The following is a 22,530-nucleotide window of genomic DNA, read 5'->3' on the forward strand; positions in this document are numbered from 1 at the left end:
TGTGTGAATAGGCACCTTTTCTCCTGGTCCCTCCTCACTGCTGCCTTCTTGCCTGCCTGTGTCATCATCCTGTGCAAGCAGGTGTCCCACCCTCAGGCAGCCCCTTTATCTCCTCCCCAGTACTCAGAGCCACCTGTGCACACATGGCCTTCTCATGCATGGACTCGTTTTTGGGGTCCTTTCCAGGATACCCCTTTTCAATATGTGGTTGTGCCCATTATTAGTTTCTTAGCAAACTGCCTTCAAAATTCTGCTTTCTGTGGCTCTTGGCACTTTTGGGGTTCAGAGCAAGCACTCCTGGCCTGGCCAGGCTCCCTGCTGTCATGGGAACAGTGAGGCCATCCCAGGGGGTGAGGGAAGAAGGATGCTCTCTCTGTGGGTTTGCGAAGGTCCTGTCTGTCCCCCCCACTCTCTTTGAGATTGGGCTGCTACAGCCAACTCTCAGCTCACGTCTGGCACAGCAAAACTTCACCCAGGGATGTTTTGTTGGCTTTTCACAACAGCCAGGCTGATAAATAGCTGTCTGCGCGCCTGTCTCCCTGGAGAGAAGCTCTCACCACTCTGGCAGGTTGCGAGGTGCCAGAAAATGCAAAGCCCATTGTTGGTCTCACTTTTCTTCTCGGCTGCCTGTTCCCAGTCCACCCTGGAGCCACCGCAGTACCCGTGGGGCACTCGGGGCTGGCACTCGCAGCCGCAGCTCCGTGAACAAGGGGCGAGGGCTGGGCTGGCTCGGGATTTCCCGGCAATAGACGGGAGGCGGGAGGAGTCTGTATTTACCAGTGATCTGTTAAAGAGCAGCAATATTTTTTAATGCGCCCCAGGGCTGTCTAGCCTCAGATCCTACAGATGATGGTTTAATGCTCAGGGGACCATGCCTTTATTTTGCTTTTTCTCTCTCCTCTTCTTCACTCCCGTGATGTCTCTGGATGTGTTAGCAGACCTTTGATTCAGCCAGATCCACCGCCCTCCTCCCATCAACGCAGAGGAGCCTGGTGCTGTTTTTCAGTTCTGTGCCATAGGAAAATAGGGATCAATAACCCAGCTGCCAGCCCTGGATACAGGCACACGGGAGGAAACAGTCCCCGTTATTTTAAGCTCACTCCAGAGTGTAGATTCTCAGAGTCTTTGATGCAGAGATGTCCGGCAGAGCTTTGCCCCTACCTCAGCTCACATATGAGTTCACTGCAGGTCCTCTGCTGCGAGGACATGCTCTCTCAGTCTGGCAACTAGTGGGGATGGGCTGATTTTCCACACTTTTTAAAGCAAAATCACATACCTCATATTTTTTTCCTCGTATCAGTTGAACTCAGACTTAATTGCTATTCTCAGCAAACAGGTTGCTGCCCTCTGCTCCTGCCACTACCCCCGTCTTCAGTGATGTGCTAAGGGTATAAATAATTGAAGGAAGGATGTCCTCTGTTACCCTTTTTTTTGTGATTTGTATTCAGGGGCTGCTCAGGGTCTGTCTCAGCCCAAGAAGATGCACAGGCCAAGGCTGAGCAGCCATCAGAGTGAGGGATGGTGTGAGGATTCTCCTGGGAATGCAGGCGTGCATGGCAGACATCAGCGACCAGCCTTGACTATGTTCTTCTTGGAATAAAAGCCACAGGGCACAAGCTCAGTACATAAAAAAGTTTTATTTTGTTCTCAGGAGGAAGACTGAGAGAAACATCCTTACCTGACATCAGATATTCTACAGAATGTAATATATAAAAAGAAAGATATACATATATATTAAAAAATACCTTGCAGTTGCATGACATAGCCAAGAGTACAGTTCATAGTGTATCTGCAAGTTCAACCTTCCTTAGGCCTTCTGCTCCTCTACAAGTTCTACAAATGGCTTTTTGGATGATAGCAAAATGTCAGAGTGGCTCAGACACTGTTGGCTTCTTCCCTTCATGGAAAAACCAAGGGAGGAGGAGGAAGAGAGGCCTGAAGGAGGCTAGAGCACAGCAGGCAATTTTTGCATGTTGCTTACAGCTATAGGAGGGCTTTGCTGGCAGATGAAGGAGATGTCCCTGTTCACCTGAGGAAGGACAGCTCACCTGACCTTGTTCCTTGCTGGGACTTGTCTCCATGGGCCATGGAGGGAAGCTGGGGAGATATGAGTACTTCTGGTGTGTTAGGTGGGTTTGAGTCAGTCTAGAAGGACTTGGACACCTGCAATAGGCCACCAGAGCCATGAACAAACACTGAAGAGCACTGGTAGCTTGTAAATCAGCTAAATCAGTGGCCTCAAAATGGACTAGGCTCTTGCAAGAATGAATAAAGTTATGCAGGACTAACCAGGCCCCTGAGAAAGAGATGAAAGCCAAGGAAGGGTGTTTTATATGAAATGATTCTGCTGAAAATAAGCATTGCTTAGATGCAACCAATGTGAAGCTGTCTTGCAATGGAAAACTTTCCGTGGGAGGTCTGCTGTGGCTGAAAAGCACAGAGCTAATCTTGGGGTGGGACTGGAGAAGGCTTCAGGTGATAGAAAGTTGGAGAAATTTTTGTGGCTGGAGGTCAGGGTGATGCTGAATCCAATTTCTGCTCCATGTCCTCGTGTCCTCTGTGGGTCACTCATCCCACACGGATGTATGGGTGTCTGGATACAGATACCCTGTTTGGGCTGGTGCTTCCTTCGCAGCCATGGCTGAAGTTTGGGGCTAAATGTGGATGCATCTTCACCTCTTTGGGGCCAGGTGGATATTACCTGAGATGCCACCAGGAAGGGATGTTTATTTGCATATAAAAACAATGGCAAACTCCAGGACTCTCTCACTACTCCTTGCACATAAAAGGGCTTCACCAGTGTGGGGAACCTGTGAGGCCCAGGCCTGCCCTCATGGGTTTTCTGCATTGTCCATAGGCTCTGAAGCTCTGTAGTTTACATCTTCTGATGGAGAGATCTGGCCAGAGAGTCCTGGGAGTGGGGACAATTCCCTGTGCGTGGCACAAAACTTTGGTGTCACGGAAACGCTGCCTCAATTGCTGTGCCTTTTTCTTGGATTGGAGGGAAGCTCCCTGGAGTGTGGCTGAGGTTTGCAGATGGGCAGCACATGCAGAGGACACCAGCTGAGATCTTGCCCTTCGCCCCCTCCCTCCAGCTCCCTAGCAAGCATTTCCTAAGAATGCAAGCGAAAGGATGCGGGACCAAGCGAAACAAATGACCTGGCAAGGGCTTGGCAGCGTGGAGTATCGTGGCTATTGCTTGCGAAAGACCCGAGTCTGGAGCACATTAAACAGTAACAAGAAGAGAGGGAGCCGTGGTGGCAGCAGGCTGCTTAGTCACTCATCTCTCCAGCTCTGGGTCCAGAAATGTCCATCTGTCTGAGGAGCCTGTTTTCTGCTCCACCCAGTCCACATAGTTAGAGACCTTGGTGTACACACCATACACCTGCTTGCTGCCACACTCCTCTGGGCCACCCCATGAGACCAGCCCTTGGGCCACCCACCTCCGCGTTCCTGGGTCCTGGATGACGAAGGCTCCCCCGCTGTCTCCCAAACAAGTGTCCTTCCCCCCCTCATAGTAGCCGGCACAGAACATGTTCTCGGTCACACTGTAGTTGCCTGAGCGTGACTCGTAGCTGGTCTTGCACTCGGCGTGCAGCACCACAGGCAGTTTGACGTACTGCAGGATGTCAGACAGGGTCCTCATGCCTGAGCTGATAATCTCATCCACCGTGATGTTGGGGTTGGAGATCCCCCAGCCAGCCACCAGTCCCAGCGTGTTGGGGTGAGGCCCTTCCAGCTCGTGCTCAAACTGGGGCAGGCAGACAGGCATGACATACTTCCCCATGGTCACCTTCTCCTTCAGCTTGACCAGCGCAATGTCGTGGTTGTAGTTCTGGATGTCAAACTCCTCATGGAGGATGATCCGCTCCACTGTCCTGTTGACAGCTTCCATCTTGTTCCTGACATCATGAAGGGCTAGATAGACGGTGACGTGCTCCTTGGAGACGGGGATGATGGTCTTGTCCCGCCGCTGGGACCGGAGCACGTGGGCAGCCGTCAGCACCCAGGACTCTGAGAGCAGGGCCCCGCTGCCAAACCACTTGTCGTTGGGCACTCGGGACATGTCCTCCACCACAATCAGGGCCTGCCAGGGGAAGAAGCCGGGCTCTGCGTTCCGCCCGCCGATGATGCGCTTGATGATGCCAGGCAGAGGGCGAGCTGGCCGGCCACACACTGGGGACAAAAAGGACAGGACAGTTACTTCCAGCTTATTTATCTAGGGAACAAATGGAAAGGGAAATCCCTGTAGGTTATGCCATGTGGCTGGTTATCTTCAAACCCAACACTCTTTTGTCCTTTTTGTTTTAATTTCTGTTTTCAGTTTCTGGAGTGATTTGGCTAGATCCACACCACTTCAGAAGCAGAAAGGCCAAATGAGTAATCTTATAGCCTCACTATGACCTGTGAGCTCATCAAGCCCTTCCCAGACCTTTCAGGCACTTTCCTGGCTCCTGCTCAATGTGCCAAGAGACCCAGGGGAATGATGGTGGGAGGACTGGAGCTTGACATCAACCCAGTCTCACCCCTCACTCTGAGACCTGTCACGAGGTCTGTGTTCTCACATCTGTGGCATTTGCCCTCCTGGAGTTGCTGTGGCTGGAGAAGGCTTGCCCATGTGATGTTGCCTAGCACCATGGGCTTTACTCCTGTGTCTCATCAGCCACAGTTCTGGCAGAAAAACCAGAACCTCTCTGCTCAGCTCTTCAACAGACCCAGAATTAATGCCTGAAGAGCCCTGACACGATGCCTGCTTTGCTTCCAGGAGCTTTATCTAGGCAAAGTGTTAGGAAGATGAGGGAATCAGGATGCTGAAGGTGGCTCTGAAAGGTTGGACAGGGGGGAAAGGGCAATCCTGTCCCTAGGGATCTTAAGCCTTGGGACATGGCTGTTGGTGGTGGGGCTGATTCCTGCCTGTGGCAGCACTGTGGAGGGGGATTCTCAGGTGGCTTGGGGATGATGATGTCACTGAGAGGTTGTGGGAGCCTATTGGGGCTTGTCCTACATCTGGAAGAGTCCTGAATCACAGCAACTCAGGTGCTGGTCTCATCCCTTTCCATCTACCAAAAAACCCCAGATCCTCCATGAAAAGTGCTGGGACTCTGCCTCAATGCCACCTGTGCTGTGAGGATGCAAAGCCTCACAAAGAGAGGTTTTGACCCCTCAAGGTGGTGGGGTCAGGGCGAGAATCAGTCTTGGAACCAGGACAGGAGCACTGGAAGATGCTAATGTGGATTTGTTGAGCTTGGGGTCTGTCTCTAGGAGGGAGGGAACATGGTGAATATGTCTGCATGTGCTCCACACTCCTGTCTTTCCAAGTACTGAAAGGAATAGAAAACATGCTCAGGGTAAGAATTCCTGTGTCCCAGACCAGCTGCTCTGCTGCACCAAAGCTGATGGCTGTCCCAGGGAGATGCTTTTAGAGGAAGTACATCCAGCCAAATATTTATTCTATTAAATTACATATCAAAAATGCTGACCAGGCTGCAAATGCTCCCACTAACGGCAGAGGCAGGCATGGAGCAGACTGGAAGAGAGGTTCCTGTTGATGGGGAGGTGCGTGAGACACAGGGAGATCTGAAGAGCAGCTGGCCAGCTGCTGCCTGCAGAAGCCGATCTCGGGGGAGCATCACCCTCTCTCTGGGATTTTCCATTTTCCTGAAGTCTCTCTTACTCCTGTCACTAATCACAAGGCCTGGAAATGGCCCATGAAAGCAGCTCTGGCCCCAAAGCTGTCCCCGTATGCTCCCAGCTCAAATTAGTTCAGGCTGAAACATCAAGCAGAGATGCAGAGAGCAGCTGCCACAACAAGAGCAGCCACAGCCCTGGCCTTGTAGTTTTGTGGCATGCAGGGAATCTTAGGAGTCCTTCTTCTAGCCTTGCAGTGCCTCAGCATAGCTGCAGAGCAGATACCCTCCATGGGGCTGGGCCAGTGTCTGAACCCCAGGGTGGCTGCAGCTGCAGCTGCTGCACGGTAGCTGGATCCCTGCACCTCTCTGGAGAGCCATCCCTGCACATCCCACTGCAGTCCACACCCAAGCTGCCTCCAGGATCCTGATGTGCCAGCCAGCCTGGCCCCATACTTGGCTATGGCCAGAAACTGTCCCAGAGACTTTTCTTTAATCCCAAGCAAGTGCCTGGCCTGGAAACTTGCTGGCTGCAAACATTTCTGCCACTGCTCAAAGACTTGGGATTTTTCCTTCCCTGTACAGCAGTTTGTTTTTTTTTTCTGGAAGGCTTGAAGAGGTGATAATTGCTACTGGATGTGCACACACTGCCAACAGGAGCTGACATCTCCAGGGATGCTGGGGGCTGAATATGGCTAATGGGCTGCTGGTTTCCTTGTGTGGGGAGCTTGGGGAGCCCTGACAGCTAGGATGGCTGTGACCCCGGTGCCACTGCTGCACCCTGCCCAACTGGGCTGCTGGGATAGCAGGAAGCCTCTGTCCCCACCACCCTCCTGGCCACACATTGTGGCATATGGGTATTTATAGCTGGCACTGTCACCAGGAGCAGGGCCCCTGCGTGCCAGCATCCCCTCCCTGCGTGTCCCTGCTCGTCACCCCTCGCTGTGGGAACCAGCCACCCCAGCAGCAGTACCTGGTCGGCAGGATGGCAGCTTGGTCCCCAGCTCCTCACTCCTCCACTGCCCCAATGCATCGCACGTGTAGGTGGCTGGAAGAGACCAAAGTGTTAGCTGGGCTCTGGTCCTGGCCTGAGGGATTGTCCTTTCCAGTGAGGAGACCTTGCCCAGCTGTCAGGGCCCTTTGAACCTTTTTTCAGAGCAGGAAGTGACCTCCCTTTTAATGCCTTCCATGCTCCACTGTCGGGGGGGGGGGTGGGGGGGTGGGGGGCATGGTAGCACTGACCCGGTGCAGGGACATCTCCATCCTCAGTTTCATTGCCTTGAGCTGTCTGGAGGGCTGTGCTATAGCCTCAGCCTCTGCTGGCAGCTGCCTCCACATAAAAATGCTGCCAATGCCTATTCTGCTAATTCATATGTGATGCTGGGACCACATGCAGGAAGATAAAAGCAAGCAGACAAGAATGTGAGCAATTCTTTTGGTTTTGCTTGCTGAGGGAGGAAAAGGGAGAAGTACTGGGCTGTGTATGCACCCTTTCTACTGTCCAAAACTGGGTCTGAAGGGTACAGAGAACTATGGTACTTGATAAACCACCTTGTGGTTTTTCTGTGGTTGTAGACCATGGGGAATGGCAGGAAAAACTCAGTCTGATATAATCCTTCTGCTATCTGTTCAGCTTTGTCTGTGCTGAAAATTGGGGTGCTGGGATGAGGAGACTTGCTGAGCCCTTCCAGAGGCTGCTGGATCTAGTACTCTCTCCAGCAGCAGCTCCTTTCACAGAGGCAGGAAATTTTGTTGTCTGCAGGGAGCAGATGGCAGGGGAAAATGTCAGAATGCAGAACATCCACACTACTCTGCTGAAGCTGTGAAACAATCAGGCAAATCAGCTGGCAGGGCCAGCTCCATCCTCCCTTGTTGTGGAGCAGGATTTGTCCAGTCTGACAGCCCAAGCATGGCAGACACAGGGTTTGGTATGTGTAGGCTACATCCACAGCCTGCTGTTTGCAGAACGCCCTGGAGCTGCCATCCCAAGCTCCCCCCACTTGCATCCCATGTGCCCACCCTCACTGTGTCGTGGGGACGTGGCCTGGCCCCACTGCTCACCAGTGCTGTTGGGGGCCATGTGGTAGTAGGGGTGCTGACAGTGGTACTGGATGGCTGCTTGGTAGGTGGTCAGGTTGTTGCTGGTGGAGAAGGTGACAAAGCCATGCTCCAGCTCCGGCGGCGCTTTGCAATCAGCAACTGAAAGCCAACACAGAAGGGGGGATTGAACCCTGTGCTGTATCTTGGGTTTTCAGCCAGTCAGCAGTCAGGTAGCGCTGGGCTTTGGCATGGGATGGTGGTCTTGTGGGGCATTATACAAGGGCCTGTATAATGCTTTATCATTTTTCTCTATGGCACTGCAGGAGGCACTGTCCTGGCAGGGCAGCCTGGCTCTGTGAAACCTTCCCATGGCCACCCTGTAGATGGAGCACATGAGTGGCACCATGGAACACCAGCAGCATGTCCCACCCACAGGCTGTGTGATCAACACCACTGGTGGAGACCCCAGGCCTGGGAGCCCCTCCATGTAGTGCAAGATCTCTCTGTTACACCAGTGAGAGAGGAAGAAGCCTGTTCTGGCAGGTGAGGTCTGTTCTGAGATGGTCCCAGAGTGTGTCTCTGCACTGTAGAAGTGTGCAGGGAGAGGCAGGCAGTGATTCACCAGCTGTGCATCAGGGGTGCTCCTCTATGCACACGGCTTTGCTGAGAGCACAGATCTGTACCTCCTGCTCTTGTCTTGCTCACCAGTGTTGATGAGCATTTACAGATCAGGTGGAAAAACCCTTGGTCCTGGCTGTCCTATGACAGCAGGAGATGAAGGAGATTGAGAGCGCAGCTTGCTGGGTCTGCAGGCAGGGGTGAGGCCAGTACATGTGGGTGAGACCAAACCTGCTCCATTCCCCCAAGACTTCAGGAGGGTTGGCTCTGCTTCACCAGTCACTAGTGTTGACTCAGGGTGTGATTGAAGGAGAAGAATTTTTTGGGGCCATTGCCCTTCCTCATGGCCTGTCCATGGTTCCCTTTCTCCCCGTAATCCCTCAGAGTGCTCTGCCCAGTCTCTCCCTGCAGGTTGTCCCCTATATTAGGTTTGTGCCAAACACTCCAGGGACCCCATGCTTTGGGAGGGACCATCTGCCAAATCCAGGAGTCACCTCCTTGGAGCTGAGCCTCCCTACCATGTGGGCAGATCACAGCACATTTGGGTGATGCTGTGCAGCCTTCCCCTGTCTCATCCTGGGTGACTTCTCCCAGTGGAGGGCAGGAACCAGGGTCTGATCTGGCCAAGAAATGCAGTTCTGTGGAGCTGGGTTGTGCTATGTTTAGGATGAGGGGTTGAGTAGGGAAATGGTGACTTTGCAGTAAGCAGGTCCTGTGGATCAGGGATGATGTGAGATCTGTTGGTTCCCACATGCTCCAGGATGCAAAGGGAATGAGGACGGAAGTCCTACCTGATCCAGGCTAACAAAGAGAGAATTCACTAGGCATAGTAGCTGGAACCAGGGATGTGTACCACTGCTCAGGACTGCCTAATTCCTGGGGTGAAAAAAGCCTGCTTTATGGCAAAATACTGCAATTCACCATTTAGCAGGATCCCCTCCACTGTCTGTAGAGACAACAAGTGATGGGATGAGTATGTAAGTGCAGGCAGGCTGGGTGGAGTCTCTGGGTACCCGTTTCCTTGCAGGAAAGAGGGACTGGATATCAGGGGACCATCCTGGCCTTATCTCTACTCTGGGATTGTTTATGGCTGCAGAGCAGCATTCACTGGCCTGCACAGCTCATCTCATCCCTGTGTGTCCCTCAGACATGGGCAGGCCTGATCCCTGGAGAATGGGCTCTTGTAGAGAGGTGTTGCTGCACCAGTGTCCCAGGTCCTGGTGAAAAGGTGAGGGCAGGGAATTTGTTTTGCGAGCCTTTCTAGAGTTTTCCCTCAGGAAAGGTGTCATTTAGCATCTCTGTCTTTGTAGAACCAGCAGAGGACTGACATCCCCAACACACACCTCCTCCTCTCTCAGCCTCTGGTCCACATCCCAGCATCATCCTAGTGGAGCCTCCAATGCCCCAGGGAGCACAGGGGCTTTGTTTGCCCCAGGAGTTCCTGGGAATGTGAAAGGGGCCAGATACCAGGCTCTGACCTCCTTCAGCTGCAGTCAGCCCGAGGCCAGTCTGTCCTCACCTCTGCCAGGCCAGCCGTGGGGAGCAAAGGGGAAGCAGAGGAACATCCATCCCCCTGTCTCGGTGCCAGGGCTCGGTGCCTGCAGGAAAGGGCTGGTGATGCCAACCCATCCTCCAGGCCTCCTTGTCCGGGGGGTCTGAAAGGCACCAGGACTCTTGGAGAGAGGAGAGGAAGGAATGTTTCTTATTTACAACACTGTGCCAGTGAGGAAGGACAGTGGGAGACTGCATCCAACCCACCAACCAACCAACAGGGCGGCCGTGCCACAGTCCTCGCACGGCTGCCTTGGAGGGGGAGCCGAGGCGGCCCAGGAGTCTGAGTGGAGAGGGAGGGATGCAGAAATGCTGGGAACTGGCAGCAGCACACGGTCCCCAGGCAGTGGTGCTGGAGCCAGGTGAGCCCCCTTCCCGAGGGAAGTGTGCCAGTGGGAAAGGGGAGGCTCGATGCCAACTTCCTTCACCCTTCCGGAGACGGAGTTAAGAAAGCACCAGGCTTGGGGGTTAAGAGTGCCATGCCGGTTAGACAAGCCACAGAGATGGATTTGGCAGCCAGGCCAGTGGAAAGGGAACCTGCCCTGGGTACTGGACAGATCAGAGGGGCATCGAGACAGGCTGCCCGTCGGGGCGGCACGGCCGGCGCCAGCCTCATGCGGCCACTTGCTCCGAGCCGGCTCTTCCCTCTGTCTGGTTGTCGGCTCTATCTGCAGCTGCACCGAAAGCAGAGGGGAAGGAGGAGAGCAGAGAGAGAAAGCCCAATTAGTAGATGAGCAGAGAGAGACATGCAGGAAACCCAGCCCCCAAAACACCAGAAATCGTTAATGAGCTCCCAGTGAGCCATGCCAGGGTGCCTTGGATGCCAGTGGAGCCACGACCCTGCTGGGGACCCCCTCACTCTGCTCAGCCAGGGCAACCTGGGGATGGTGGCTGGGAGAAGCTGTCACAGGTTTCTGTTTAGCCTCTCCAGGCTATGGAGCTGGATTTTATCCACTTTGCTGAGAAGTTTTCCATTTTCTGCATTGTTTGTGCCCTGCCTCTCACAGACATCCCAGGGAAATGGGAGTCTTTGCAGTCTGTAGGCCTGAATTGCCCATTTAGGGGCTTTTTTGGCTTTCCAAAAAGTTCTTAGAAATTTAGTGTAGTGAGTCATATTCCACAAGAAGGGATCAGTTCCAGCCCAGCTGGAACAATGCAGGTAATAATTTCAATTTCCTCAAAAAAAATTTTTTTTGAGTTAAAAATATTTACCTATATTTTGTTATAATTTTTAAATGATGCAAATTTTTTTCTGATCACTGTTCAAGCTGGATAAAATCAATGGGAATCTGTGGTAATGAGAGTGTAGGAGTGGGGAGTTCCTCAGTGGGGCACAGACACCACTGACCTCACAGGTTTTAAACAGCCCTTTGAGTTATTCATCTATTTAACAAGTCTGACAGCCTTCCAATTTCCATTTTGCTTGAGGAAACATGAATTAGAACTCCAGAAATACTCTTTCTTCCAAGGTAAGATGTGATGTGCAATTTCATTAAAAGAAAAAGAGTCTTCTCGGATGAAGAGAACCTGGATCCCAACACCCCTAGAAAGCGTCCCCTCCTGGCTCTCCTGGAAGGACCTGGGACAATCTCTCCTTTCTGGGCCAGCCTTGCAGTGCTGAGCAGCAGTGAGAGCCTCCCTGAGCTCTGAGAGGTTTTGAAGAAAGGGAAAAGTTGTGATCAGATACCTCTCCCAAGCCTGAGCTGAGAGAAGAGCTGGGTTAGATGAAAGAAGAGATGATTCAAATTATCACCTGTCCTTTCATATGGCATTTCTTTTCTTCTCTCCTTTTCTCCCATTGTAAGGTTTGTAAATATTTGGACATTTTTCTCTCCCCTCTTACTTACCTAATCAGTGCTCAGTTTAGGCTAGTACCTGGGACCTCTCTAATGCCCTGCACTTCAATAGCATCCATTGGGAAGGAAATTTGGACCAGGAACTAGATAATCCCACACTGTGCCAGGCTTACCTGACAGAGCCAGTTCTCAAGAGCCAGGCTTACTCTTCCTTTGACAGGGAGACAGCAAAGTGGCTCACAAATAGAGTTATATGAGTAATCTAAATAAAAGCACCAATCTCCTGCTTGTGACATTTGGCCCGAGCCCCATTATGTTATCCAAGAACAAGCCAAAAGAGCTTTGCAGGGTTATATAGCCTCTCGGGCTGGGTTTGTGTCTCTGAGTAAGGAACTCCACTCTGGCAGGGCAGCTCCCATTAGTGTGAAATGATTTTAGCAGGAAAAAGGATGTTGGCAGGGTAGGGAAGGGTGTCCTTACTTTTGCAGATAGGGATCTTGTTACTCCATGTGCCATCCTTCAGACACTCGATTTGGAAGGAGTCACTTTCCACATTATCCTGTGAGGGAGGTACCAACGAAAAACAAAACAAAACAAAACAAAAAAAAAAAAGAAAAAAAGAAAAACAAAAATAAAAACAAAACAAACAAACAAAACAAAACAAAACAAAAAAACCCCAACCTATCAATGTCCAAGGCAAAGAAACGAATCTCTCAATAAAAAGGGAATTTCTTGGTGATTTAGTCAAGCATCCCCTGGAAGAGGGCTTTTTTTAGCTAAAAATTGCTATAAAATCATAATGAAAAACTTGAGTTTTCTTGTTGCCAGCAACTCAGTGGCATGCTGAAAGCCAAAGAACTGGAGTCATTTATTCCTGTTGTAAATGATGAGATGGGTAAGGAGGTAGCTCTGCATGAAGGATGGGACTGGGAGGAGATCAGAGAAATACCCAAGTCCATGTTGGAAGTCAAAGTGGGCTACTGGCTTGGAGGGAAGACAGTCACCCCATGAATCAGCCACACTCTCTGTGGTTCTCAGCTGTTTCCCAGAGAGAGCCTGCCGAAATCCTACCCCCCTTGACTTGCTGAAGCTGTCCCCAAGGACCTTCTAGTTAGTGGAGGCTGGCCTCTGCAGGGCTGCTGGGACAGTGCCCACTGAGGTGGGGGGCAGGCAGAGCCCTGGCAGCTGCCTCAGAGCTTTTGCTGACTTTTGCGCTGGCAGAGGTGCCAGCCTCATATTCTATGGGTTTGCTGGCTCTGGAGGGATGCTGAGAGGGTGGCTTAGGGAAGTGCTACCTCCCCTTTTCCTCTGCCTCTTTGGAAAGGAAAGGTGTTGGCTCTCAGAGGAGGTGTTTTCCTTGTCCCTGGGAAGGGGGTGAGGATGATGTGTGATTGTGTTCACTCTCCCAGAGATTCAATGGCTTTGAAAGGAAGTATCCCTTTTTTCCTACCCATATTTCCAGCTCCATGTTTTCAATCCATACCTTCAGCACTTTGTATCCAGTGTTGCAGCTGATGACAACCTGGTCTTTGAAGGTGTACTTGGCTTGAGAAGGCTCAATTTTTCCATTGATTGGTGGTTGCACCAGCGGGCATGGATTTCCTTTGAATAACAAACAAATGAAGCTAAACAGGTATAAATGGAACATATGTAAGGTCTCAGCTCTTCCACCCAGCCCATGTAGAAGAATTTGAGCATCTTTGTCCTGCTTTTACTCTTAATCTACACTGGCATGGCTCAGCCAGGCTTTTAGAAATCATGGAGACTCCATGTATTTCCTTCAGTCTATAATTCTCTGGCTTTGAGCATTACAAATCTGGGAGCTAATAACAGTAGCTTGTGCAATTATCCTGCCCAAAATTGCTCTGCTTTGCAATATGGTCTTTTTTCAAAGCTAGTCATTGTAGGGGAAAAAAGATCCCTTTGGAGAGAGGGGTCCATGTTACTTTATGCCTCTCCTCTTGTCATTTCTGGAATAGATCCTTTTTGGAGACAGGATCATGGACCACCAAACTCACGGTGTCTACCTGCAGGCTTTATAAAGCCCTTCCCATTCTCAAGCCCAGCAAACAGAGGAAAGCATCAGGAGTTACCAATTGCAGTGTATGACAACTTCCAGCCCCTGTTCTCTCCAGAGTTGTCACTGTGGAAGCGGATCTGCACACTGTTGGTTTGGGTTTCAATGCGTCCTGGGGACTTTTCTCCACAGAAAGGTCCAAACTCCTTTTGTCCTGCTTTGATCTGTGAAGGCAAAGATGAGTGGGTGATTTGATCCCTGTGGCCAATGGATGGGTCTGGAGTGGGGCTTAAGCGCCATGTGTCAGGGGGATGTGAACAGAAAGACGGTCACTGTTGGCTAGAAGGGCCACAAGGAGATGTGGTAAGAGACATGGGGTCAATAGAGCACAGGGCTCCTGCTGATTCCATCATCCCTATTTCATATTGGGTGATTTTGATCCCATCACCAGAGCACTGGGGACACCAAAGGTGAGTACAAGAGGAGGAGTGTGCAGAGCCCAGCTCACCTTGATGTGGTCATATGGACAGGTCACCTCGGGGTGGTCTTCCACATCAAAGCTGTCCTCGAAGTTGAGGGTGATGAAGAAACCTTCCTCCAGCTCTATCCGGTACAGGCAGTCCGAACTCTTGGGGTAGGGGCTGGGGAAGTCAGCACTGGTGATCACCCCACTCCTCTGGGTGTAGAGGTTGTCACTGCACTCCACTGAAACACAGCCATGGCTTCATCAGGGCCCTGACAGTCGTCCCAACCCTGATCATACTCAGGAATCCCCCCAGTGGAGTGGGGGTCTGTTGGGTGGATCCATGGATTCCAAATATGGGTACATGGATCCCAAATATTTGTCCATGCAAGGAAAATCTCACACAGCCAACTTCCAAATATGCCCATGGCACAGAAGCCCTGGGTTGAGGGCTAGTCCTAGCTAACTGACATGATGCAGATTCAGAGCAGGGACTAAACCTTTTCATTTCTCTGACCTGAGGAGGTGTATAGAGCTCAGCTGAGGAGCACAGCCCCTGGGAGGAGTCCCAGACTACTGGTTTGTAGGGGAAGAGGCACGTCATCCCCCCTGGCAGCAGAAAAGGGCCATATTGACTGTGCTTGGTAGGTGTGATGCCTACTCAGGGACCCTCTGTGTACCCATCTCTGTGTCTGGGTTGTGCCTGTGGTACCTTTGCAGGTCCTGTTGTCAGAGTGGAGGATGTAGCCAAACCTGCAGGAGCAGTAGTACCCGCCAATGTAGTTGTGGCAGTAGTGGTCACAAGCCAGCTCCTCATCACTCTTCTCCAGGCACTCATCCACATCTAGAAAGGAGTTAACAAGGAAGGGAGGTCACCCTGCAGCTCTCCACATGTCACTCCTCGTGGGGACATCTGCCACAACACCGAGAAATCCGTTATCCCACGTGGTGGGTGATGTGAGCGCCCAGTGAGTCCCACATGGCCCAAAGGCTGCACACGAGTTCTTCTCTTGCCAGGGGGCCCAAGGCTGACCGGGGATGTGGTCCCTGCAAATCTGTTTCCCTATCCCAGCAAGCTGGCCCTGCAGGTTCAAATGCTGCTTACCCACAGCGGTGTAATGGGCATCGAAGCCAGTGAAGCGTTCCTCGTTGGAGAAGTCAGACTTGAAGGTGAGCCCCATGTAGGGCCCTGGGGACAGGATCACTTGCTGTCCTGGAGTCTGCTCTGTGTCTGTTGTCTCCCTGCCACAGAAGGTTGCCAACTCCTGGTCCTCAGTTTCAATCTGTTAGCAGAAAGAAGGGGTGAGCCTGGAGACCCTGCTGTCTGTTCCCTGGGGAGGTCAGGCTTGGACTGGAAGCATCCTCCGTATCCTCTGCCTGTGCTTGCCCAGGCTGTTCCCTGCCAGGACTCGCCAGTGTCTCCATGGGGCACAGGGACTCAGGTCTGCCTGTTCTGCCTGGAGGCACCTCTGAGGCAGATGACGAGCAGGTGGCATCCAGGATGTAGGGAGGAGCTGGGGGATGTCAGGGGAGGATGCAGGGTGGGAGCCCATCTGGGAGGTGGGATGAGGACATGGGGTGGCAATACAGAAGAAGGGATGTGAAAATTGGCCCTGGGCTGTGCCATTCCCTCTCAGAGCTGGTGGTACCTGAGATGCTTCCCCTCACCTCTTCCCATGGCTCAAACACTGATCCAAGCATCTGTGTGAGGGGCCTAGAGGAGTTCCTGCCTATTGGTTTTGAATCAGCTCAAAGAAGGAGCTGTAATTTCTGTCCCTTGGGCTGCCTTGGACAAGCTTGGTCCTGTCCCTCCCATCCAGGCTCTCTGTCTGGCTCCAGAGCTGTGGTTCCAGGCACTGCTGGGAGTCTGACCATGCACCCAGAGGGCTGAGGAAGGGGAGTGATGAGCCAGGGTGCCCTGTTGTCATATCAGTACACTCAGTAGTCTCTGTGTGCATCCCTTTAAAACACAGCCTTATCTGTGCCTTAAAGCACTGTAATCCCTGCAGAAAAACCTTCAGTTTTCCCTGGAAACCATCTCATTTCCTTTTTCCTTGCCGATTTCTCCAGCACTGATCCACCTCCTTCTCCTACACACCCCATCCCCAACCCCAGTCTCAACCACGACCTCTTCCAGGCAGTTCCCAGCACCCTGCCTGCTTTCCCCCAGGGGATTTGAATATGAATAAGCCTCGGCAGAGGAATGTGATGAACACCACCAGCCAGCCCGACACCGCTGGAGCCAAGCCACCACTATTGAGGCTGTGATGAAGTCTGCAGCCCCCCAGCACATGCTTGGGGAAAACAGTCATCTGCTCAGGGGCCCACGGGGTCCTGGAGGTGCTGGAATCCTGTTCCTGGCTTGCTTGGCCTCAGCAAGATGAGACCCTTCTCTGACTCCATCCCTATCACCTAGAGACCCTCAGGATGTCCCTGCTGGGGAGGATCTGGGACTGAAAGGGAAATTTCCCAGAGTTGAACGAACAGGCGGAAACTCGTTCACACCAGGGAAAGCCAACATGGAAATGGCAACTCAGCATGCCTTGACATAGCCTCCAGATATTTTCCATCCTCTCATACAAGCTGAAGCTGGCCAGAAAAGAGAGACACTTTCCGATGATAAATTTTGGGAATTTTGAGAAAAAACACGCACCCTGCTTTGGGGACAAAAATCCAATTGAATTTTTTTTTTTTTTGTAACAGCATTGTGGGGCAAAATAAGAAAACAAGTAATTTGGACTCCATCTGGTTTCAATCCCTTTGAAATATACTGTGGTGCTTTAGGATTGCTTTCAAATCTGAAAGATTGTTTTGAAATGAAATAGTGTTTCAGACTGAAAAACAGGAGTGCCATCACCAGAAGCGAAGAAAAAGGGCATTTCAGCCCTGACGTGCAGACTTGGCTGCACCAGCACACAGGACACAGCCTCTTCCACAGAAAATGCTTTTTCTTATGTATATCTGTGGGAAGGAGGAATTTCCAGCCAGCTGCTCTGTGTGGGGCTGGTGGCTGTCACCTCTGCCAGGACTCAAGAACCACCATGTGGGCTCCCATTCCTTGCCTTTAAACCCCAGAGAGTTCAGGACCTGCAGCGTTACATTCCCAAAGTGCGGGAAAATCTTCCCAGTGCCCAGTGTCTTGGCTCGAGGATGCTCCTGCCACGGTGCCAGCCCCAACGCTGCCCCCAGCATCCCTGGACACAGCCCTGGGGCAGCAGGATGGGCCCCGGGAGAGCTGTGCTCTCCTCACTGGAGGTATCCACAGCCCCTTATCTGAGACGGGTCCCATGCCCTGAGCCACAGGGAGCAGAGGCAGCCCTTCAGCAGTAAACTAAACAGAGAGGTCATCATCCCTGGTTAATATTTGCTGCTTCTGCTGGGGACTGTATACTTTTTTGTAGATCATTTACATCCAGCGAGCAGGCTGGTAATTAAATCCTGGTTGTTTGTTTGGAGTTTCTCCCTCTCGGGTCATGATGTCGACGTTTTCACTAGAGAAGATGTGTCCCTGAGGGAAATATCAATTGCCACAGAGAAATTCCCTATAAAAATACGCTGAAAGAATCCTCCTTTGAAAAATAAAATATAGCGACACCCTTGTGCCTTAAATTTACCCTTGCCAATGCTTCCTGATGTCTTCCCTGTTTCTTCTTGCATCCTCAGTCCCTCATTAAGACTTTTGGATGGAGGCAGACTGGAGTCCCTCTCTGGCTGTGGCTCCATCCCTCTGCATTTTGGCTGGAGCTGTGGCTAAGGGGTGTCCCAAGTTGTGGGGCCCCTCTCTGCCCCACACTGATTCCCCCCTTGGGTGAAGGAGCTGGGATGCCCTGGCTGGCTGGAAAAAAAGGTTGCCCCAAGGCATGGGCTGTTGGGGATGGTGGGGAGCACTGGTGCACCAGAGGTGCCTCCTGCAGCCAGGGGAGTTAATGAAATGCCAGAAACACCGAGGGGAATTTGGCCCGGCAGTTTGGGCAGTTTGGTGTCTGCTCCGGAGAGAAGCAGGCAATACGGAAACACAGCCGCCACCAGCCCCCCCTCTCCAGCCCTCCAGGAATGCACTAATTGGACTGATGAAGGCCAAACATACCACTTGTAATATATATAAATGGCTCATTAGGCAGAGAAATCGCAGTGCTGGGCTGAAGACACTGGGAACATGACATGGGGAGGAGACGCTCAGAGCCAGGGCAGGGCATGAAGCAGCCCCCGCAGAGCGGCCCCGCAGAGTGGCAAAAAGGCAACACCCTGAGCAACGGGGCTTTTTTTCCACAATGCTGCTGCTACTGACTGCTGGGAATGAACAGGGATAGTCCCTGCAAAAGCCTCCATCTAAGTGTCCTGGAGATCTTCTCCCCAAGATGCATCAAAGGTCCTTTCACATGCAAACATGAAATTGCCCTGAATTTCCATGGGAACATAGGTGGCAGCCCTGCCGTGGGTGACAAAGGGGATGGCTAGTTTCCTGTGCTGTGGATTTTGCTTGGTGTCTGTCCCCTGCCGCATGGCAGCTGCACTCACATGCCCTATTTCTGGGCAAGGCTTGTTCCCTGGAGGGGCTGGGGGTGAAAAGAGACCCAGGCAGGATGCTGGGGTCCTGCAAGAGCTGATGACTTGCTCCCATGCCTGGTCTTCCTCCTCCCCCTGCACTGTCCCCAGTGGCACAGGGGAATGGCCAGTGCCACTAGACATCTCTGCAGAGAGCTATCAGGATGAGAAAGACAACCAGCAATCCCTGGGCTCTCCCTTCTCCCAGCTGCCTCCTGCGGTTCAAAGTGCTCCTTTTGGGATCCCACACTCCCAGGGAATGAATGACCCCCTGGCTGGTGCTGGCTGACAGGACCAAAAGAGGATGTTCTCCTCCTGAGCCCCCAGGTTCAAGCCAAACCTTGATTTGTGTTTTTTCTCCCTGGTTTAAATAGAGGAAGGTGTACATGGGTCCTGATTGCCCTTCTTGTAGCACTAGGCTGGGCATGTACTGCCCTGAATGAAAAACCAAGCTTGTTCCCTGGTCCTGCATGTCCCCCACCAGTGCCTCATCAATCATTGATGAGGTGTCCCCTCATCTTCATCCCAATCAAGGAGCTGGCTGTAGCTGGCTGCCAAGATCCTGGGGGCTGATTTCATTCCAAAGCTTGACTGAGCAATGTGCAAAACCTCACAGACAGGTCCCCAGGTTCAGATCTCTATAATAAGCTTGGGGATTTACTCATGATGGCCTCTTAGAAGCCAGGATTTCATCACCCATCTCCCTGCCACAGTGCTCCTCACTGACACTGTTTAAGTCACTTCACCTGATTTCCTGATCAGGGAAATTTTCTGGCTTTTTGGGTGCTCTGGGGCAGTACTGCAGACTTGCGAACCATGGTGAAATCCTCTGCAAATGAGGAACTCCCAAATTGGTTTCCCTGTGGATGGTGATGAGCTGGGCAGAGCCTGCTGAGCTGCACAGCAAAGGGGATGAGCAGGAAAAGGGTAACCCAGGGTGGGTGGCTGCTCCACTCCTGTCCACATGGCAGGTGGCTGACAGCAGCCATCCAAAACCTGAGGAGACGCTGTATCCAATATGCTGAGACCCAGGGTTTGGCTTCTCAGCATATGACTGGAGTTTTCTACCTGCATGGGGAGCTTCTCCAGGTGGGTATTTTGGAGATGGCTGTTCCTCCCACTCCTCCTGACTCACTTCCTTACTGCAGTGCAACTCCCCTCTCTGCCATCCCCATTTGCACAAACAAGCCTTCTAGCCACGTTCTTTTTATATATATACAACACGCGCACGCGTGACTGTGCATATATATATAAATAAACAGCTATTGTTTTAATTAGCCATTGTTTCAGAGCTCTGGAAACTGTTCCCTTCTGCAGACCACCCCGAAGGCAGAGGTCTGTGTGCATTTACAGCTCAGATCACCCTGAACTTGCCACTTGTGATGAGCTTCTACACCACTTTAGATCTCGGGTGTGTGGGCAGCCAAGAGTGTGAGAAGCAAAGGGCACAGGGGCTTTTTGCCTGTCCTGAGTTGAGTCCCCACCTACTCAGCCCCTTTTTAAGCTCCTTCTTATGGCAGTCAAGATGATGAAGACCCTGAACAAATGAGAAGGTGTTTTTTCACACACACGGAGGTATATAATCATATATTTAATCTGTCCAACTTTCTGGCATGTGGTACTGCAGAGATTAAAGTTACTCAAAAAGCAGTGGTACAAGTTCATAGATGGAGCATCCATTGAGCACCATGGAACACAGAGCTCTACCTGTGTTTCTGAGCTTCCTCACTGGCACCAGCAGAATATTACAGAGAAGCACCTGTATTTACCAGGTGTATAGTTATATTCTACAGCCATGCACTGTGGCCTCTGTCAAAGAGGGGCTGATGCTGCTTTCACACCTTGCACTGATGCAGACAGAGCTGGACACTCAAACCCAAGGAGGAAAATAGCCACGGAGTCATTCACTGCTCTCCTTAATGTTTTCTAAGCCAGTGGTTTAGTAACATCAAGATTGCACCCTTACCCTGCAGAGTAACCTCTGGATCTCCCTTAATCCATCCATTTTCATCACTTTTCAAATGTAATTCTGTGGTGGAGGCTCTGCCAGCTGAGTTACAACCCTGAGCAAATTTATACAGCTGAGATCTAAATCCCTGTGAAAAATACCTCCTTCTTATGGAAATCCAGCGGCAGGGAGAGCTGTGGTGCCAAGTTGGCACCATGGCCAAATAACAGGGAGCCTTATGAAAAAAGAAAAAGGAGCAGGGGCTGATGGGCAGGAGGAGGGGTAAAGCTTGGAATGGGGAAAGTTTCCAAGAAATCTGTTCCTTGAGCTTACTGGGGTTTTAAAGCAATATATCTCTATATATGTCCCTGGGCCCTTGTGCTTGGAGAAGATCCAGGAGAAGCAGAAAGAGCCAATCAAACCTCAATGAGAGCTGTTAGTAACAGACTGAGTGCCAGCACAAAGGGGAAATTAAAGCAGGGAGCAAAAGATCCTAGAGGAAAAAATACACAAATGTTTGCTGTGTTTTCTTAGGACAAGAATAAAACAGTAATTTCAATTATCCAGCAACAAACACCAGGGCCAAATTCTGTGGTTCCAGACCTAGGAGCAAGCTCCACCTGCCTGTGTGTGAAGGGGCTGGGTGGAGCTTGTCCTGGGTGATGATGTAAGGTATATTCAGCCAGGCAACCTAGAAAGCACCTGCTTGCTACTGCTGATCTGCCAGAAGCACCACACTTGAACATTTTCAAAGATATGGAGAGCTGCCCTTGTCCTGGATGTGAAGAAGAGCCCTGCATGGAGAAACCTGTGGTGTAAAGGCAAGGTTGCTCTGAGGCACTGAGGTACGTGGCCACCACACTTTTGGATAGGTTACCACCCAGCAGTGAAGCAGACTGAAATATTTGGAGGTTTTGGCCAAAACAGCTCCCTGGAAACCTCCATAGCAGCCTCAAGCTCAGGTCAAACCATTCCCTTTTGCTTTCCATGGGGCTGGACAGGGTGTCCTAAGAGCCTGCAAGGTGTGGCCGGGGATCCAGGTGGGCTGCAAGAGGCACCCACAGCCATGGCCTGACAAAGCTTGCCCAGCTCAGGGGTTCTCCTTGCTGGCATCAGAGTGGCACAAACTGGTGTTTAGCCACAGGTGTTTTATCAGCCCATAGGTGTGAAAATCCCACTGGGGACAGTAAGAATTAGGTGCTTGACTAATTTCAGAAATTTGTTTTTCTCTGGGTAAGCTCTGCCTCTGGTGTCCTGCTCACTGTTGATCCAATGGATGCTGCCAGCTTACCTGTGTTCTCCCCGTGGTCCACTGGACTGACAGATCCTGAGCCCAGTAAAATGGGGAAAGCTGTCTTGTTCCCAGCTTTTCCAGCACTACCCTTTCTCAGCTGTCCAAGCAGCTCTGCTATCTACCCCACCGTTTGCCCTGAGATGTCACAGCTCACCTTCACATAGTCGTATTCACAGAGGTAGGATGACTCCAAGTCAAAATGCATGAAGTACAGCTTGATTTTAAATCCATCAGGCACAGAGATGTTCCACGTCATTTCCGAGTCACTGGGATAGGAGTCAGGGAAGTTGGGAGACTGGATCTCCCCAAACATGTCTGTCAGCTCCACGGCATCTGCCACGCACAGCAGCAAGGCACAGAAGGGCCAGGCCAGGGGGTACCTGGAACACACACGTGAGGAGATGAAATGAAACTCTGGCAGTGACGGTACCTGTGAAAGGCTCATCTCTTTTCCCAAGTGGATTGTGCAGTACCATGGCACCATGAGCAATCCCTGGGAGCTGGAGGTGGGATCTGCATGTGTGTCCCATGAGAGGAAAGCCCCTTTGAAGGGTGGGTGCCACAGGTACCACAAGTGATGCAAAGGCACCTCCACAACTCCCAGCCAGCCTGGAGTGCCACCAGCAGCTCA

At 51.6% G+C, this 22,530-nt stretch overlaps 1 protein-coding gene across 1 annotated transcript; it reads right to left on the bottom strand.

Moving 5' to 3' along the window:
* Window positions 1-3,280: 3,280 nt before the first annotated feature.
* On the bottom strand, window positions 3,281-22,227 carry MASP1 (MBL associated serine protease 1). Its single transcript, XM_062498837.1, has 10 exons — window positions 22,054-22,227; window positions 15,218-15,395; window positions 14,825-14,956; window positions 14,158-14,354; window positions 13,726-13,873; window positions 13,116-13,234; window positions 12,113-12,191; window positions 7,689-7,826; window positions 6,601-6,675; window positions 3,281-4,176 (listed from the first exon to the last, which is right to left on the bottom strand). Exons 1-10 carry the CDS (start codon window positions 22,210-22,212, stop codon window positions 3,281-3,283), a joined length of 2,121 nt encoding a protein of 706 aa, XP_062354821.1. The 5' UTR covers window positions 22,213-22,227.
* Window positions 22,228-22,530: the final 303 nt, after the last annotated feature.

Source organism: Cinclus cinclus, chromosome 10, assembly GCF_963662255.1.
Source record: "Cinclus cinclus chromosome 10, bCinCin1.1, whole genome shotgun sequence".
In the NCBI taxonomy this organism is placed as follows: Eukaryota; Metazoa; Chordata; class Aves; order Passeriformes; family Cinclidae; genus Cinclus; species Cinclus cinclus.

Bases quoted from the DNA above. Each gene is read 5' to 3' on its own strand.
- MASP1 (XM_062498837.1), bottom strand. From the start codon at position 22,212: ATGTTTGGGGAGATCCAGTCTCCCAACTTCCCTGACTCCTATCCCAGT. The intron at 14,355-14,824 runs GTACCACAGGCA...GCTGTGTTTCAG, and splicing joins TGACAACAGGACCTGCAAAG to TGGAGTGCAGTGACAACCTC. The intron at 13,235-13,725 runs GTAACTCCTGAT...TGTTATTCAAAG, and splicing joins GTTGTCATACACTGCAATTG to GAAATCCATGCCCGCTGGTG.